At 38.3% G+C, this 18,067-nt stretch overlaps 1 protein-coding gene across 2 annotated transcripts; it reads right to left on the bottom strand.

Annotated features, from left to right (window-relative positions):
- Window positions 1-593: 593 nt before the first annotated feature.
- LOC139459765 (multivesicular body subunit 12B-like) lies at window positions 594-16,996 on the bottom strand. 2 transcript variants are annotated; one of them, XM_071241427.1, is made up of 10 exons: window positions 16,914-16,996; window positions 12,773-12,867; window positions 11,976-12,083; window positions 11,155-11,245; window positions 10,264-10,396; window positions 9,560-9,685; window positions 8,564-8,676; window positions 7,366-7,415; window positions 7,100-7,150; window positions 594-5,403 (listed from the first exon to the last, which is right to left on the bottom strand). In XM_071241427.1, the coding sequence occupies exons 2-10, from the start codon at window positions 12,845-12,847 to the stop codon at window positions 5,347-5,349; spliced, it is 804 nt and encodes a 267-aa protein (XP_071097528.1). In that variant the 5' UTR covers window positions 12,848-12,867; window positions 16,914-16,996; the 3' UTR covers window positions 594-5,346. The 2 variants fall into 2 exon arrangements, with proteins under 2 accessions (XP_071097528.1, XP_071097527.1); XM_071241426.1 differs by lacking the exon at window positions 16,914-16,996 and adding an exon at window positions 16,772-16,885.
- Between the last annotated feature and the right edge of the window lie 1,071 nt (window positions 16,997-18,067).

The raw sequence follows: 18,067 nt of genomic DNA, 5'->3' as shown, positions 1-18,067 counted from the left end.
ACCCGACCGCCCCTCCAAAAATAATGAATCTACAACCTTGACGAAGATATACTTTAGAGAGAATATACACTATTCAAAAGAAGTTAAAGAACACTCATTTTTTTTCATACGACTAAAGTTTATCTGTCATGTGATTAACTATAGTCATATGAAAATATTGTGGACTTTTAACATCTATTGAGTAGTTTATCTTTTCATCATACCATAAAACAACAAAATGATTCGATTCACGTGGAAATAGACATGGCAGATAACCAAATTGTTCGATCGTGAACAACACAACAAAGTAAAGCAATGAAACAATAAGCATAAACCTACATGGACATATAAGGAAACCACAAGACCATGACACATCTGCGTACACTTCTCTACACTGAGTGGCAACTATTACCAAACTACTCCATCAAAATTACACAGAGATATTGACATACCGTATTCGACGTTATAAGCGCCCCGCTCTAATCAGCGTCCACGGCGATAATTGCTCATATATTGGCTAGTGAACAATCCCAATTAGCATCCCTTCCGATTGATCAATGTACACAAGACTTATTTATTCGCTCATAATACGCACTCGTGTGTTATATTTAATTATGGGCAATTAAATTCTGAAAAAATATATCTGTCGTATATAAACATTTCAGTCTGTCACCACGAAATTTATCTTTCAAATCTGTTTTTTCCACCAAAATAATATTCTAATAAGAGCCCCCGGTTTCTAATTTTGAGAGCGCCCTGGGCACTTATTACGTCGAATACGGTAATCCTCAAATTTAACCTTGATACAGAATAATAAGGTCACTGGTATATTCAACACAAAAACCAGTTCATATGGACTGGTTATTAACACATACCGGGTATGTATATATACAGCTTTACAGATTGACTTATATGTTACCATGGTTACAGATAATATCTACATCACTCCCAGGTTTATTTCATCACTGTTATCACATTGGACATTGCTCTACTCATACGACGTGGTATAATAATGTACAAGGAAGAGCAATCATTTAATAGGTTAAACATCAAAACACATACAGAATCAAATCTATTAGGATAACATAGATGGTGGACATTTGCAACAGTGAGTGAGTGAGTTGGGTTTACTGCCGCTTTGATCAGTTATATCAAACAAGTCAGCTTCATGTGGGAAGAAAGCCAAATGTGATGCAGGTCTTAGACGTTACCACTTTGGTGAAACCCATGAGTCTGGGTATGGTGCTGACAAACCTTGAAACCTAATCAGGACAAACCAAGATTCGAACCCACTACCATAGCTAACTCAACATTTTCAGCCACACTGCCGGCATATATCACAACAGCGAAAAGCAACATCAACATGGCCAACATGACCAACATGACCAACATGATCAATATGATCAACACCGAACAAGGGGTTGAAAGTCTCCAGACTTACTAATACAGTATTATTCCCGATAGAATGTGATCTAGCAGCAAGATGTTAGTCAAAGAACTTCAAACAAAATTCCTTTTCACAGTGATGGCATGAAGAATACGCTTCACATTGTTCCTATGTTGGAATAGAACTGAGGGATCCTTTCCACAACGTGATCTTAGCGCTAAGGTGATCGTAAGTCCCATACGATCACATAGGCTTAAGATCATCATAGCGCTAAGATAGCTCCGTGGAATAGGGTCCTGATCTTCAGCCGGCCGCAAACACTTTACCCGCTGTGCTATCTGGACCAAAAGAGTTACAGATCTAATACTGCAACTCACTCTGAAACTGTTTCAAAGATACATTCAGTTTATATATTTCGCAAACATATTGGAAGATAATTGTGACCTATCAAAACTAATTTTTGGTTCACTTTATTTTATTTTATTCATTTGCTTTACAAATAGACATTAAAGTGAGTGAGTGGGGTTTAGCGCCGCTTATAACAATATTCGAGTTTTATCGCGGTGTGTCAGCTTATTGTGGCGATGACCGAAGTGATGCAGGTCTCAGACATTTACCACTTCGGTGAAACCAACGAGCACAGATATATTGCTGACAAACCGTGAAACATAATCGGGGAAAACCAGGATTCAAACCCACAATCATAGGTTTCTGGCGTAGCCAAGGGACACAACTCTGCACAGTGAATTGTGGCGCCTGAGATGACGGCCAGAAAAGCCCCCAAATTGACATTAAAGGAATTATTACATAAACTTAATGAATTTCCATATAATATCAATACAGGAATATTTCATATTCATCCAAGTGAGTCTAAAAAAGCATAGTTACCAAAATGTGGTTTGTTTGTAAAGGCAGTGTAACATAAAATAAACAAAGATAAAATAGGGAGAAGGGATGGGACGACTCACTGATACAACAATGTAACATGACATATTAAGTTGCACACAAAGTTATCACAGGCTGAAATACCAACAGAAAATGACAGCTCTGTAACGATTACTTTGTTAGGCTAAAAAAAATTTATAATTTGGTTTTTAGGAATGCCTTTTGAAAATACAGTAAACTACGGTCATAACAAACTCAAAGGGAGATCTAATTCTAGTTCATTATAACCGTAGTTCGTAATAAGCATGTATACAGAAAATATACAGCAAAATGCCGGGACAAAAAAAGTCAGTTTGTTATATCCGTCCATTTGTTATAAACCCATTTGTTATAAACGTAGTTTACGGTATAATATGGTGTTCTTTTTGGGGTTGTTCAAACTAGTATTTAACCAAATAAACAGTTGTGTAACCAAATAAACAGTTATGTACAATCAACCTGGAAAAGGGCCTCCCAACATAAATGTATTCGTCGATGAGTAAAATACTGGACTACAGTATTTGACTACCATTGGACTTGGAATATTTAAGGATTTTTTTGTTTCTTTAAAAAAATGGAAATAAAAACGAAACGTGTGGTGAGCTTTACGATGATGCGGGCGGTGCCTGAGAACCAAGACTATTCATTTTTTAGCCTGTACAGTAGTTTTTAGTGTGCACAGTAAATGCATTACAGCATGAACCCGGTATTCTCAACATCCTCGTCAACTTGTGACACTCTCTCTGTACCATGAAACATACTGGTCTTGACTTTGTGTATCATCCCAATCCCATTGAAGAATTAAAATGAACAAAGAGTATATACATATTAAGCATCTTCCCGAGGCAAGAGAGTTAACTAACTATAAAAGTCCAGTTTCAACCCTTGCCAAAATAGGCTGGTATTATGGAGTTCTATTTTGACTGGACTAACGAGTAAACAGGATTTGCAAAGCATTTGCACCGCCAGGTCGTTGTCAACAGATATTTTCCAAACCTTTTCATGTTTTTAATCAAGGTGCTTGCGTGATTTGATGCACCTCGCGATGTAAAACACCTTTTATCAAAATATAGATCTTGATTATCGATCAGATCGTCTTGACTGGGCGCCACCGTTTTGTTTGAAACAAATGCAAGTGATGGAATCTGATTGGTCCATAGGACAGGCTTAGAAGGGACATAACTCGTAATAACCAGTGGTGGCGCTACGATCGAGCCCAGGAATTCCAGCCAAGTTCGGCAAGGGTGGAAACTGGACTTTTAAAGTCAGTTAACTCTCTTGCCTAGGGAAGATGCATATTAAGATGAACTACACAACATTAAAATGATCTGGGTAGTGTACCATGGTACATCATATTATCGCGGTAGTTTATATATAATGGATCAGAATGGCAAACACTTACTGACCTATTAAATATGTCATAAATGTTTCTTGTTCTTTGTTCAACTTTCATGACATATTGATCGATGCTGATTTTCTTTACCGAGGTCGGTAAACAAAGTACCTGTCATAAGCGACTCAAGGGAAGGCAACTCTGCATTACTGCAGTATGGCTATTTTCTGTTATGATACATGTGGAATATGAGTTTACATCACTTCCTGTTTTGGATTATGCATAATTAGTATACATACGACCTAGGTTGGGTCAAAGAACTTCATCCAAACAAATGGGTTCTTTTCTAATCAATTACGAATGGAAGTAGGGGTAATTCCACTTCAAAATCATTTCAGAAACAATCATAAAAAAGTTAACGTGTATACTTACGAGTAGCCATGACATACCGCAACGAGTCCTGTATTCGATCAAGCAATAAAATATCATGCTTAGATGTGCATAGGTAAACAGTTGACAGGGGGTGTGGATTTCAAGATTTACCGATACCACAATAATATGGAGCCAGCGATAATAGAGTGTCATACCATACTAACAAGCTTTTCTCCAAGAGTATTTCCTCTTTGACCTGAACTCATTTTCTCCCCGACTTCTCGTTAGATGTACCCATTACCTTCTGCTGCTGTATGCGAGCATATTTAGCGTGATATTTCTCAGTTTATTGATTTACAGATCCACAAGCCCTGAAAATATATAAAGTGGATTTTCTTTCTGAAAAGCACTACATTTTCTTATTCCCCTAAGCAAACTGATGTGTGAATCACGTTCAATACTGTGCATACAGAAAGTCAATCATCAAGTGCATCAAGACACGCAACATACAATGTATTCAGATAACACGGAAATTCCAATTTTTCCCAGGATTTTTCACAAACAAATCTATAAAGTAATAAAACAGTGTGTCCCAGTGCTGACCATTCTGTTACACCAGTTGTATGTGACGACACGCTAAAGTACACGTTTGTTCAAAGAAACATTTGCATCCAACTGAGATAGATACAACATTGCTACACTCCGACCATACACTTTAGCTACCCTGGTTTTGTTCAGGTTGTTTTCCCCGATGGGAAACACTCTTGACAGACCACAATGTCTCCGTACCACCATCGGACTGCTTTGTGCTGTGGCTCTCATGTGCCGGCGCAGGTCACCGTTATATTGTCCCTCGCAGGTAAATATCACATTTGCAATATCAATATTAAACCATGAATTCATCATGGAGGAAATTAAAAAACTAGAAAGTTGTGTGAATACATTTAAAATCAACACAAATCAACATGATCAAGGGTGACATTTTATATAAAAATGTTTCTTTCCTTCCAAAGTTTAGCTGTATCAGTAACTGGAACATATTTGTTTACTTTCTGTTTTCCTTTTTGTAACATTGATCTACTTTAAATGTTTGCAGCTTGATTGCACTATTTTTTGTTTGACCTGATATTTTAAAACAAATCTAACACCAGTTTGTCCGATAAAGAACCAACCTTAACAAAGAAACAGCTCTGTGAAATGTTTAAGCAACGCTTCAATGGTTCGTTACCATGGTTACAGCAAAAACATGCTGGACAAAGCATTGGAGGGCCAAGCATAGAGGGAAGGAAGTACTAAGAAATATGTAAAACTGAAATTGGTTGCTTCAAGTTCATTCCAGTTTGTGCTGGTTTCAGCTTCCCCCGGCTGCCTGCATCGCCGTCCGCTCCACTCGGAAGTCATACTGGTACTGTAGAGGAGAGAGGAGGGATGGTATCAACATGGAGGCAATAGATTGTTCTGGTCTTGGGACTCAGGAAGTGTTATTTAATGCCAATTAGCACTATTCCAGCTATATCAAATGAGTTTGTGAAAAATGGAGTCTGGATCTGGTTGACCAGTGGTTGACAGCATGAGCATCATTACTAAGTGTGACAGTATGATAGCCATTGTGGCTACAAGAGTCTCACCCAGTCAACTCTTTGTATAGGAGTCTCATTCAGTCAACTCTTTATATGGAAGTCTCATTCAGTCAACTCTTAATATAGGAGTCTCATTCAGTCAACTCTTAATATAGGAGTCTCATTCAGTCAACTCTTAAAATAGGAGTCTCATTTAGTCAACTCTTTATATAGGAGTCTCATTTAGTCAACTCTTAATATAGGAGTCTCATTCAGTCAACTCTTAATATAGGAGTCTCATTCAGTCAACTCTTAATATAGGAGTCTCATTTAGTCAACTCTTTATATAGGAGTCTCATTCAGTCAACTCTTTATAAAGAAGTCTCATTCAGTCAACTCTTTGTATAGGAGTCTCATTCAGTCAACTCTTTATATAGGAGTCTCATTTAGTCAACTCTTTAAATAGAAGTCTCATTCAGTCAACTCTTTATATAGGAGTCTCATTCAGTCAACTCTTTATATAGAAGTCTCATTCAGTAAACTCTTTATATAGGAGTCTCATTTAGTCAACTCTTTATATAGGAGTCTCATTCAGTCAACTCTTTATATAGGAGTCTCATTTAGTCAACTCATTATATAGAAGTCTCATTCAGTCAACTCTTTATATAGAAGTCTCATTCAGTCAACTCTTTATATAGGAGTCTCATTCAGTCAACTCTTAAAATAGGAGTCTCATTTAGTCAACTCTTTATATAGGAGTCTCATTTAGTCAACTCTTAATATAGGAGTCTCATTCAGTCAACTCTTAATATAGGAGTCTCATTCAGTCAACTCTTAATATAGGAGTCTCATTTTGTCAACTCATTATATAGAAGTCTCATTCAGTCAACTCTTTATATAGAAGTCTCATTCAGTCAACTCTTTATATAGGAGTCTCATTCAGTCAACTCTTTATATAGAAGTCTCATTCAGTCAACTCTTTATAAAGAAGTCTCATTCAGTCAACTCTTTGTATAGGAGTCTCACCCAGTCAGCTCTTAATATAGGAGTCTCATTTAGTCAACTCATTATATAGGAGTCTCATTTAGTCAACTCTTTATATAGGAGTCTCATTCAGTCAACTCTTTATATAGGAGTCTCATTCAGTCAACTCCTTATATAGGAGTCTCATTCAGTCAACTCTTTATAGAGGAGTCTCATTTAGTCAACTCTTTATATAGGAGTCTCATTCAGTCAACTCTTTATATAGGAGTCTCATTCAGTCAACTCTTTATATAGGAGTCTCATTTAGTCAAGTCTTTGTATAGGAGTCTCATTCAGTCAACTTTTTATATAGGAGTCTCATTCAGTCAACTTTTTATATAGGAGTCTCATTCAGTCAACTCTTTATATAGGAGTCTCATTCAGTCAACTCTTTATATAGGAGTCTCATTCAGTCAAGTCTTTGTATAGGAGTCTCATTCAGTCAAGTCTTTGTATAGGACTACGAGTCTCATTCAGTAAATTCTTTGTATGGGAGTCTCATTCAGTCAGGAATTCTCATACCTCATTTTCAACATCCATCATGGACTTGTATCTGATCTCCGGAATAGTAATCTGCAAAAGAGATTAATAACAAATTAAGACCATCTTCTTGAGTGAACATCGTTTTACACTACTAATCCAAAATATATAATGGCTGCCAAATTCGATTTGCTGGCATCTTAATATATGAAACCTCCAGCCTACACCGGGCATCAAATACATCCACATGCTCAATGACAGCTGCATAAAGAAAATCTCTTAAAGTTTTACAGGTTTTAAATACATACATCATTTGTCTTCAACCGGGAGTTGAGTTGCCAGGGCACACCATTCAAAGCTGAAAGAGAAAATTACACAATAAAAAAACATGCAGGGACCTAGCTGTGCTATCTACTTGTGAGTGAGTGAGTGAGTTGCTTCGAACAGTATTTCAGTTATACCACGGCATGTCAGCTTGAAGTGGGAGGAAAGCAATGCAAGGCTTAGATGTTTACCACGTCTGTGAAACCCATGAGCACAGGGATGGTTCTGACAAACCCAGAAAACTAATCAGAGCCAACCGGGATTCGAACCCACAATCATATAAGTTTCTGGCATGCCCAAGGGAGGCAACTCTGCACAGTGAATTGCAGCCCCTTAGACGACTGGGCCACCTGTGCCCGTTATCTAGTTGTGAGCCATGTGGACTCTCAGTTACAGTGAGTGAGCCAAGTTGTACACTACTGCCTGCTATAGTTAAGCAATACAGGGGACAACAGATATCTTCTATTCTAAGAAACTACCTCCATTACATCATTGCCATAAATTCTTGTTTTGGCTGACCATCACACTATAAAATATGATGTAGAAGATCAAGAACAAAATATCAGGCAATAGACATCTGTTTTCTTCTGTCTGTCGTCACTGCTGTCAACTATCTAGGGATACTTGAAGCCAGATCCCAGGAATTATCTAACAATAGTAATGGGTTTTCCTCACAACTATTAGATAGGTTGGCAATGAAGAGGACATCTGATGAAAGTCTAAGACTTTATTGATGGTCAGCCAAAACAGGAATTTCCGGCTATGATGTAACAGATGTAAAGTGTTCAAAGGAATCCCAATGTGGGAGATTTGACCTGGGTCATTAGCCTGACAAGCTAACATTTAACCACAAGGCTAACCCACTGACCCACCTTCAGTAATGTTTGTTTATTTGTTTTTAACGCCACACTCAGAAATATTCCAGAAATATGACGGTGGTCTGTAAATAATCGAGTCTGAACAAGACAATCCAGTGATAGACATCATGATTATCGATCCAGGCAATTGGGATACAAGGTTATTCATCAACCAAGTCAGCGAGTCTTATCACCCGATCCCATTAGTCGCCTCTTACGACAAGCATAGTCGTCTTTTACTGCAAGCATGGATACCTGATGACCTATTCTGACCCTGATCTCCACGGGTCCCTTCAGTAATGGTTTCAGGAATGGATTGACTTACGGTTGATGTGAGTAAGTGAGAGTTGAGTGGTGAGGGTGCCCTGCTTGTGTCCGTTCACAGCCGGCTGGCCACCAGGGTTCATCTCATACGGCAGCGACGTCCCTAGTGGGGTCCTGGAAACAACAAACACTACATATCAGCTGTCTAACACTCAGAAACAAAGTAAACCTTTACAGCTGTCTGTTTGTTTGTTACCCAACTCTATATTCCAGCAACATGATGGCATCCCGTAAATAATCAAGTCTGGACCAGAAATTCCAGTGATTGACATCATGAGCGTTGATCTACGCATTTGGGATATGATGACATGCATCAACCAAGTCGGCGAGCCTGAGCACCCAATCCTGTTAGTTGCCTCTTACGACAAACATTGGTTGCTGAAGACCTATTCTAACCAGGATTATCATGGAGTTATAGGCTGCACAGAATGGCAGGAGACAAAGTAAAAAATAAGTATAAATCAGATATCCTAGAAGTTTATGCTGTCATGGTTAAGGATTAACGCATGCAGCCTTGTTAATTAACAGGGTACTCTCCTTCATGACCTTAACGCATCAGCCAACAGAAAGGTGCTGTTCTTATCAGTACAGTTCTTACAACCAAACATTGAGATGGAATTAAAAATAAATAAAGAGAAAGTTGTTTTTTTAATGTTGACTAATTTCTGTACCAAAAGAAGTGAAGTAAAACAACGCAAGTGGAAGGGAGATAACTCTGTAACTTGTCATTTAAAGAAACACCCAGTCTGTTTTGCAGATCCTGAACAAATATATCCAAATACAGCCCATGCAAGTCTATAATAGTTGGCAAGTCTAGATTACTGCAGTTTCAGTTTCTGAAAATGAAGAGCCTCTAAAATATTTTCATTTCAGAGTCTAGATGTTAGTCTAAGAAATCCCAAGCAATTCTTTAACATAGTTTTGTTATATCATTTTCAATATTTTACATAATGTGGGTTAACAATAGCCATCCTGATCTACATGGAGTGAGACTCACAGACTGATGGTCCCCGCCCCCCCTCCAGTGTGTGGCATGGGGTAGGGGAGCTGGCTGGACAGGTGGCTTGCCTCTGTCTTTGTCACCTTCCCCATCTTGAAGCACATGGACAAGTGGTTCAGCTCTCTGAAACATGGACACAATTCAAAACAATGGCATCCTTGGGGACCAGTTCAAAAGTTCATTATAGGATAAATCTTTTTATAAACCTCCAGTGTTGATTGTTTATTGTTGTTTAACGCCTTTTATGGCAAGCATGGGTTCCTGATGACCTAATCTACCCCGAATCTTCACGGGTCTAAACCTCAAGTAACATCATCCTATTGTTCTCCAATCGGGTTAAATCTCATAAAAAGGGGCGTTGTAAATAGCCCCGGGATTTTATATGATATCCCAGGCATATTCGCTGCATAATATGTTATAATTTCCTGGATATTTTATATAATATCCCAGGGATTTTATTAATACAACTTCTGCTCATATTTTGTCCTAAATGTAAGAACAAATGACAAATGTTTTCTTTATATTCTCGAGGATCAAATACGCAACCTTCGTATCTGTAGCCCAGTGAATGTCCCACTAGGTTACAGAGGCGCTGATAAATCACAATGCTTTTAAGAATATCTTTTTCTAGTACTACATGACAGCAACAAATATTTTAAGCTGTTTCCGTTTCACCCCAAACACAACAACCACCTTCTTACCCAACAAATGTGTAGCCATTTGGTGGCTTCCGCGTCCCTTTTGACATCAGAATGAGCTCTGTGATAGCATCATTGGTCAGTGTTTGGTTCATCAACCGGATACATAACAATCTCTTCTTCAGCGCTTTTTCTCCTGAAACACAAACATTTACACATAGAAATAGTATTTACTGTCCTTGCCAACAGTGTCAGTTGCCAAAGACACAATGATACTTTTTGTCACAATACACTACACGACTCAAAAGAAGTTGAAGGACACTTGATTTTCTCCTATGGCGATGGGGGCACGGGTGGCCCAGTCGTCCAAGGCGCTGCGATTCGCTGTGCAGAGTTGCGTCCCTTGGGCACGCCAGAAACCTATGTTTGTGGGTTCTGAGACCTGCATCACTTCGGGCTTTCCTCCCACATTAAGCTGAAACGCCGCGTCATAACTGGAATACTGTTAAAAGTGGCGTTTAACCCAACTCACTCACTCATATGGCGATAGTTACTCTGTTTGGATGGTGGGTATTGCAACACACAGCCTTCCACTACTTTTGAGTAGTATATATTTAAGATGATTTAAGTTTGTAATACAATACATGAAAACTTGAGTCATTTACCATGTTTATTCTAAGGATACAGTACATTGTCAAACCAAGTTACCTATCCCCAGATCTCTATATTCCCTTCAACTCAACATACAGTAAACTACCTTCATAACAAACATGTTTATAACGAACTGACCAAGATATAACAGACTTATTTTTTGGTCCCAGCCATTTGCTGTATATGTACTGTTTATATGCTTATAACAAACTGGGGTTATAACAAACTACCGTTGAGTTTGTTGTAACCATAGTTTACTGTACTTAAAAAACTGACGAGCATCATGTCACCATAGCAACTTACGTGTATCCTGTGTGAAGTCCAGAACAGTGAAGCCAGGTGGTACTGGGTCCTTCTCATTTATTATCACAACATCAACTAGAACATCCTGATTCTGCAAGGCACAAAAAAACAAATACATCACTTTAATTCCTCGTCCGAAGGACCAAATGGTAAAATGAAACAAAGGCAACTGGAAAACAAGACGAGGTATTCAACATTTTAAATGTGACTTTGTACATGAAATCATTTGAAACTAATATTAACGTTAAGGACAAATTTAATTCCACCCTAATATATATAAACATGTACACACTATTGGCAAAAACTATTTTTTTCAAAATGGTTGAAATAGGTACTGTGAGACACTGTTTACCAGCTTACCCATGCCTTCAGCATGACGAGCAAAAGCTTTAACCACAAGGCTACCCCACCATGCCCACCGCCCCAAATAATATGGACAACATGCGAAGACATAAGTTCACATAAATATTTCACTTAGTCTACTCATTCATCATCATCATTATGCCATCCTGATAAGTCCTGATAAAGCTCTCCAAATTCATGCCATTCCACTAGCCTTAGACAACTAAATTGTGCAGAGGACATGTAAGAATCCAATGACAGTAGTCGTCATGGACTAGTAGCACTTGAGTTCTCAATGCTCCAATTTTGTTATTTTTCCAATTTTACAAATTTGAACTGAATAAAACAGCTAGAAAATGTAAACATTCAAGCAGGACGAGCCATAAACTGGGGATGAGTGAACAAAATTTACACAAGTCCTACGGTAAGTCTTAAAAAAACATGGAATTTCTAAGACTGCTACTTGATGTATTCATCACCTCTGCAGGGACTGTCTTCTCCACACACAAGTATCTGGTGACTCGACGGCCGAATATTCCATCCTTCCACAGGTCTGCCTCCTCCGCTCCATTGAAGGTTTTCTCAATCTGACAAGACACAAGGATTTGTTTGTTTGTTTGTTGTTTAACGCCACACTATTCCAGCTATATGATGGCAGTCTGTAAATAATCTGGACCAGGCAATCCAGTGATTGACATCATGAGCATCGATCCATGCAATTGGGATGATGACATGCATCAACCATGTCAGCAAGAAATACTCTCACACCCATTCATGTCAGGCTGTGTTCAACATGTTTAAACACATGTTCTTCTGCATGCAATCAGATTCCACCTCTCTTATCACTTGCATTTGCTTCAAACAAAATGGTGGCGCCCAGTCAAAAGGATCTGATCACAATCAAGATCTATATTGTAATAAAACCGGTCTTACCCTGCAAAGTGCATCAATTCACTTGAGCACCTTGAATAGAAACATGAACAGATTTGCAAAATATGTGTCGACGTCCAGTTGATGGTAAGCATGCCAAGCACATCCTGCAGTCAAACAAAATCTGCACGTTGAAATTCATGTTGTTTATGAACCAGATATCAGGTTCGTTACACGATTTTGATTGGGCTATGCATAGACTCATTAGTCCAGCCAAAATGTAACTCCGGAATCCCAGCCTAGTTCAGCAAGGGTGGAAACTGGACTATTGCAGTCAGTTAATGCCCTTGCCTCAGGAAGATGAGTGATGCACTACAACATTAAGAAGACACAAGTTTCCACTTACAACAGAATGATTTCCCGGACATTTGGCAATGTCTGTGACGATGCAGACTGACACGATCGGAAGATCATTAGCCATTGAAGCAGGCTCACTCTGACCTGAAAACAGGAATAAACATCAACATGATCAACTTTAAGTCATCTTGTTCACAGTGTAGCAGACATGGAAGGCCTGACAGTTCTTAGAGGTGTACATACATTTCAAAATATCAAATGACCATTTCTCATCAGTGATCATCCACAGCTTCTGCCTACTGTAACCAGTCCCTCTCCCACAGACAATAATTAAAAAAGAAATCCAACTCAATAGTGAGATGAGGTGAGATGGGGTTTAACGTCCAAGATTATTGCACTTATATAACGCTCTACCACTAGACCACGGAGGCGGTCCCAACTCAATAGTGGTGTAATGTGTAATGATATGGTGATACAGTATTGTATCGCGATACCAGACCCACGATACAATACATCGACTTACAACCCATGTATCACGATACATTACAAGTAATATTGGTGTAAACGTGGTAAAAACTTGTGAATAATAACGGAACTGTTCAACCACCAGCTTACCCAGAGTCTCTAGTATTTCATGGCTGGACATAAATAGCATAACATTCAAAGTGCCCTCTACCAATCTACAATATCCCATTTTTGATTTCTGAAATTCAATAACAAATGTTTCTGGGTTGTAATTCACCTGTATCGTGATGTGAATCGCATCACACTCATAGTATCAGGACATGTATTGTATCATGACCAGACCATATCATTACACCTCTACAACTCAAGTCTAGAATGATTTGGGTAGTCTAGATTGCTTCAGCTCCAAGCATTGTTCTGGTATCCATTTGGATTTTCGTGTTTGTTTAGTAGATATATACGTGTTTTTAAATGAGGTAACTTTATTACTGAGACAAAATGTTAGTCTGTACTGTAGTGAGTGAGTGAGTATGGTTTTACACTGCTTTTAGCAATATTACAGCAATATCACGGCGGGGGACACCAGAAATAGGCTTCACACATTGTACCCATGTCGGGAATCAAACCCGGGTCTTCGGAGTGACAAGCGAACGCTTTAACCAGGCTACCCGACTGCCCCTAGTCTGTACTGTATGTAACCTCCGAGCACTCTTCTCAAATGTATTTACAGTTCTTTTTGTGGATTTATCCACAGCGCTTAACCATGTTAACACTATTCAAATCTGTTTCATAATGCAAAACTAATGGAAATGTGTGTCAACCTAAATATTATTAATCAATATGATAAAATGATTAGAAATGTTTCTTATCAACAGGTTCTCAATTCGAAACAGAAGAAAACATCACTTCATAATTTGGGCTGTCATGGCCTGCCTATATTGCCATGTTACAACTACAATACCTGCTTTACAAACACTTAATGATGAAAGCCATATGTCTTATTCCCTGTATAATATTATCATGATATAACATTTATACTAAGTTTTCCCATAATAATTAGATCCTCATCAAGCGCTTTTATGAGTTATCATGGTGTAATATTTATACATCATTTCATATAATTATAGTTTAGCAAGTAATACTTTATACATCATTTCATATAATTATAGTTTAGCAAGTACTACTTATCATCAGGTAAAATGCATATATAAAATATCAGTAGTTTCAGTTATAGCTTGTTAGATAGAAGTTAGCCTAAGGTAATGGGAGCGCATCTCCTAGACATACTATTCAAGACAAGAGATGTCTACATAGTTTAATAGATTTGAAGCTTTTAGATAAATGCTAGTCTAAGGTATCAAGATCCCATCTCCCAGACAAAAGATATGTCTACATAGTCTTATAGATTGCCTTGAACTATTTTATTTATGTAAATCTGTGATCACCTATATTAGAATAACATTCAGCAATTACTTCAATTTAGACTCATTAAGGATTAGCCCCAACAGCAATAGAAATTGGCACTAGTCCTGTAATCCTTACCAAACTGCCCAATAGTAAAGGTATCCTAAGGACTAGTAGAAATTGGCTCATTTTAAGGGTTTTGCTATGTTATTATTATAAGGACAAAAGCTGTTAGTTTCTAACCCTGCCCAATAAAAGCTTGTCTATTGTGATACCATAATCTCTTTCCAAGCACCCAGTAAATATAACAAGATTAGTGCCAACAGGATTAACAGGATTAAGTATTCACCTCTGTCTAGCCATTCATTTAGCATAGGGCACAACCCATAGTGTATCAACCAATCATATTCCTTTATATTGTTCTAATTTTTGTTAAATATATACTGAAGCAAAATGTTAGGCAGAAAGGGTTTGACATTCTAACCAAGCAGATCTCTCTCCCACAGCCTAGAGGGTTGTACCAACTTTCTGTGGCACCCCAGCTATATTTCTAAGATATTGTAAATTGCTCATTATTAATTGTTCTTGTAAATAATATTGTGATTAGTCTCCTGTGACTGCGGCTCTTTGCTGACTAATTCCCCCAAGAAAACCAGCATGCCATTTGGACAGTTTTGTTCACCGAACATTCCATGATAATATTATGAAAATCAACATTCTGGATGCTGACTGTGTCTGCAGAAAACAATAACAAGCAGGTTCCACTAGTCCCATATACATGATATACCAGTTAGTATCTTCTCAACAATAGCTTAGCGTGAAAGACACAAGTTCAGCACCAGATATCACCACTGATGATACCTACTGCTCTCAGCAAGCCTTGGCGTTTTCATCTTTGATTGACTCCTGTTGATATATTCTATATCTGAACAACTGCTGAAGGCACTCTATTGGTTATTTCATGTTGCTACAGCGATCATCCTCTTTGGCAAGGACCCTTGACTTAATTTGCACACTGATAACCGTGATAACAATATTCAATATTCATCAACAGGCATGTTTTTAAGATCCTTAGGGTTAGGCACCCTATTCTGTTCAAACATGCCTCCATGATCATTAGGGTTCAGCACCCTGTTCTGATCAAACATGCCCCATTCTTGGTATGCCTCTCTTGGCAATATTCCTGCAATATCATGGCAGGGGACATCAGAAATGGGCTTCACACTGTACCCATGTCGGGAATCGAACCTGAGTCTTTGGTGTGACTACTACAGCAACTGTGACAGTGAGGTGCATGACAATATAGCATTACACATCAAAATGACTGTTTCGCTAGCTCTCCGTAGGTCTTCAATGACAGAACATAGAGGCAAAATGTGCAAATGTAAATAGTTTTTCTAGTTTTAGATATTTTCTCAATGAAAGTCAAACATATCATGACATATTTTTATCTAAATGTGTAGACATGTCTAAAATGAAACTGATGAAAAAACATGATGAATGGATATTGTAAGTGTAAGAGGTACTAGACTGGCAACAAAGAACTTTACATAGGAGAGTTGATTGGCTCCATACGACCAAGGCATATTTATGTCACAGTCAAGGCTCTGATAAATGTTTGGTTCTCTTTAATTTGCGTGTAACATAAAACATGACCGAAGCCAGTTTACTCTGCGCAGCTCTTGCGTTGCGGCTTCTCTGTGCAAAGCTCTATTGTTTTGGTTTGAGAATTGAATCGGGCATGAACTAATGGAGTGCTGTCACACTAGGAAATAATTTCATGCAGGATTTAAAAACACACAGAACTGTCAACTTATTGTCTCTGGTCAGCCATCTCATGTCTATGGCTTCTATTATCAACTATCAAATCAAATATTTCTGAGTAAATCCACATTTTTAACGATTTTTGAAGATCACGTTTAGTCAACAGGTATCAGTTAATATTGCAACACTTTCAATTTCTGACAGGGGCCCTGACAACACAGACAACATATTACAATCTAAATCTTGCACCATAACCAAGCCTAAGAAAGGATTCGATTCCTAGTCTTGAGAAAATATCCATGACATTTTCTTGAGTGTCTCCTTAACATCACCATAGTCCTTGTGACAGAAAACCTCACGAGACTGCCGTGGTGACTCAATGTCATACCATCACTTTAGAAATACTGTTTCAAACCTTTCGTCTGTTTTCTGTTTGACTGAGAGCGGATCTTCACACACAAACATTTCATCTTCATTCCATTCGTTCGTTTTAACGCCACTAGTTTACAGTGTGACACATGGCCATTAAGATGTGTATACACATTTCATGATCTTACCTATTGTAAATCGACGATAATCAATCAAGTAACAGATGTGAAATGTTCATTCGTGTTTGGAAAGAGTCCTTGCTCAATACGTTTCTAAATATAGATCGTAGGACGACTTCCGGGTAAAGTTTTCTCGAAAGTTTGCACGAAAATGAAACGAAATCGTATACGACTGAATAGGCCCTTATGGTCATTTCCAAAGTGGGTTGAAAAACTAAGGAGTGTTCTTGACAAACTGTCAGCGATGCTGCTCATTTCAATTCAATCAGGGATTAAACTAGGTGTGAGCTTTAATGGCGAGATATTTATGACAAATTAATTCAAAGACAACAATAAAACACAGGACCATGTAACTAATGATAACACAATAACTTGATATTTTGCGAGTTTTTTTGTTTGTTTATTAGTAGTAGTAGTAGTACTAGTTACATGGTCCTGTGATTAAAAGTACGTCATATGGATATTACAACTTTCTTCCGTATCTAATCCTCGATATCAGTCCTTGTCCAATTTTAGAAACAGGAAATATATGCATGTAATTAAATATAGCATTTACTGAACGTGAAATCCGTAAAGGTCCGGGTTAGAATAGGTCTTCAACAACCCATGCTTGCCGTTAGAGGCAATCATACCTATGTTTGTCGTAAGAGGCGACTAACGGGATGGGATGGTCAGGCTCGCTGACATGGTTGATGCATGTCATCGTATCCCAATTGCGTGGATCGATGCTCTTGATGTCAATCACTGGATTGTCCTGTCCAAATTCGATTATGTACAGACCGCCGTCATATAACTGTTCAAATGAGCTGAGGCCATGATTGATCTAGTCAAAGGCCCCCTTGAAGAGATAGGCCTTCAGAGTATTTTTAAAGTTTGTCATAGTTTTGCTTCTCGGATTTCTTGTGGTAGATTGTCCAGTAGTTATGGGCCAGCATGTTGAAATGACCTATCGCCATGTTTTGGTGCGTGGTACCAAGTGCAGATGTTGATCTTTTGATCGGATAGAACATGCTGTAGATATGCAGGCTGCCAAAAATGCATTGGCTTGTAAAGCAGAGTGAACAGACTCTTTGTTGGAATGGCAGCCAGTGTAGTTCAGTCAATATGGGAGTGATGTGTTCTCCCTTAAGGGCAGGCCATTTTGAAAAAAACCCACAGCTCAT

The sequence above is a fragment of the Haliotis cracherodii genome, unplaced genomic scaffold (genome assembly GCF_022045235.1).
Source record: "Haliotis cracherodii isolate W230 unplaced genomic scaffold, xgHalCrac1.p SCAF_13, whole genome shotgun sequence".
NCBI classification, from domain to species: Eukaryota; Metazoa; Mollusca; class Gastropoda; order Lepetellida; family Haliotidae; genus Haliotis; species Haliotis cracherodii.
This window is presented reverse-complemented; position numbering and strand designations above follow the sequence as displayed.

Coding starts and splice junctions, on each gene's coding strand:
- LOC139459765 (XM_071241426.1), bottom strand. CDS start 16,832: ATGAAGATGAAATGTTTGTGTGTGAAGATCCGCTCTCAGTCAAACAGA. Junction 9,686..10,263: donor AATGGCTACACATTTGTTGG/GTAAGAAGGTGG, acceptor TCCATGTTTCAG/AGAGCTGAACCACTTGTCCA. Junction 5,404..7,099: donor TGATGGATGTTGAAAATGAG/GTATGAGAATTC, acceptor TCTCCTCTACAG/TACCAGTATGACTTCCGAGT.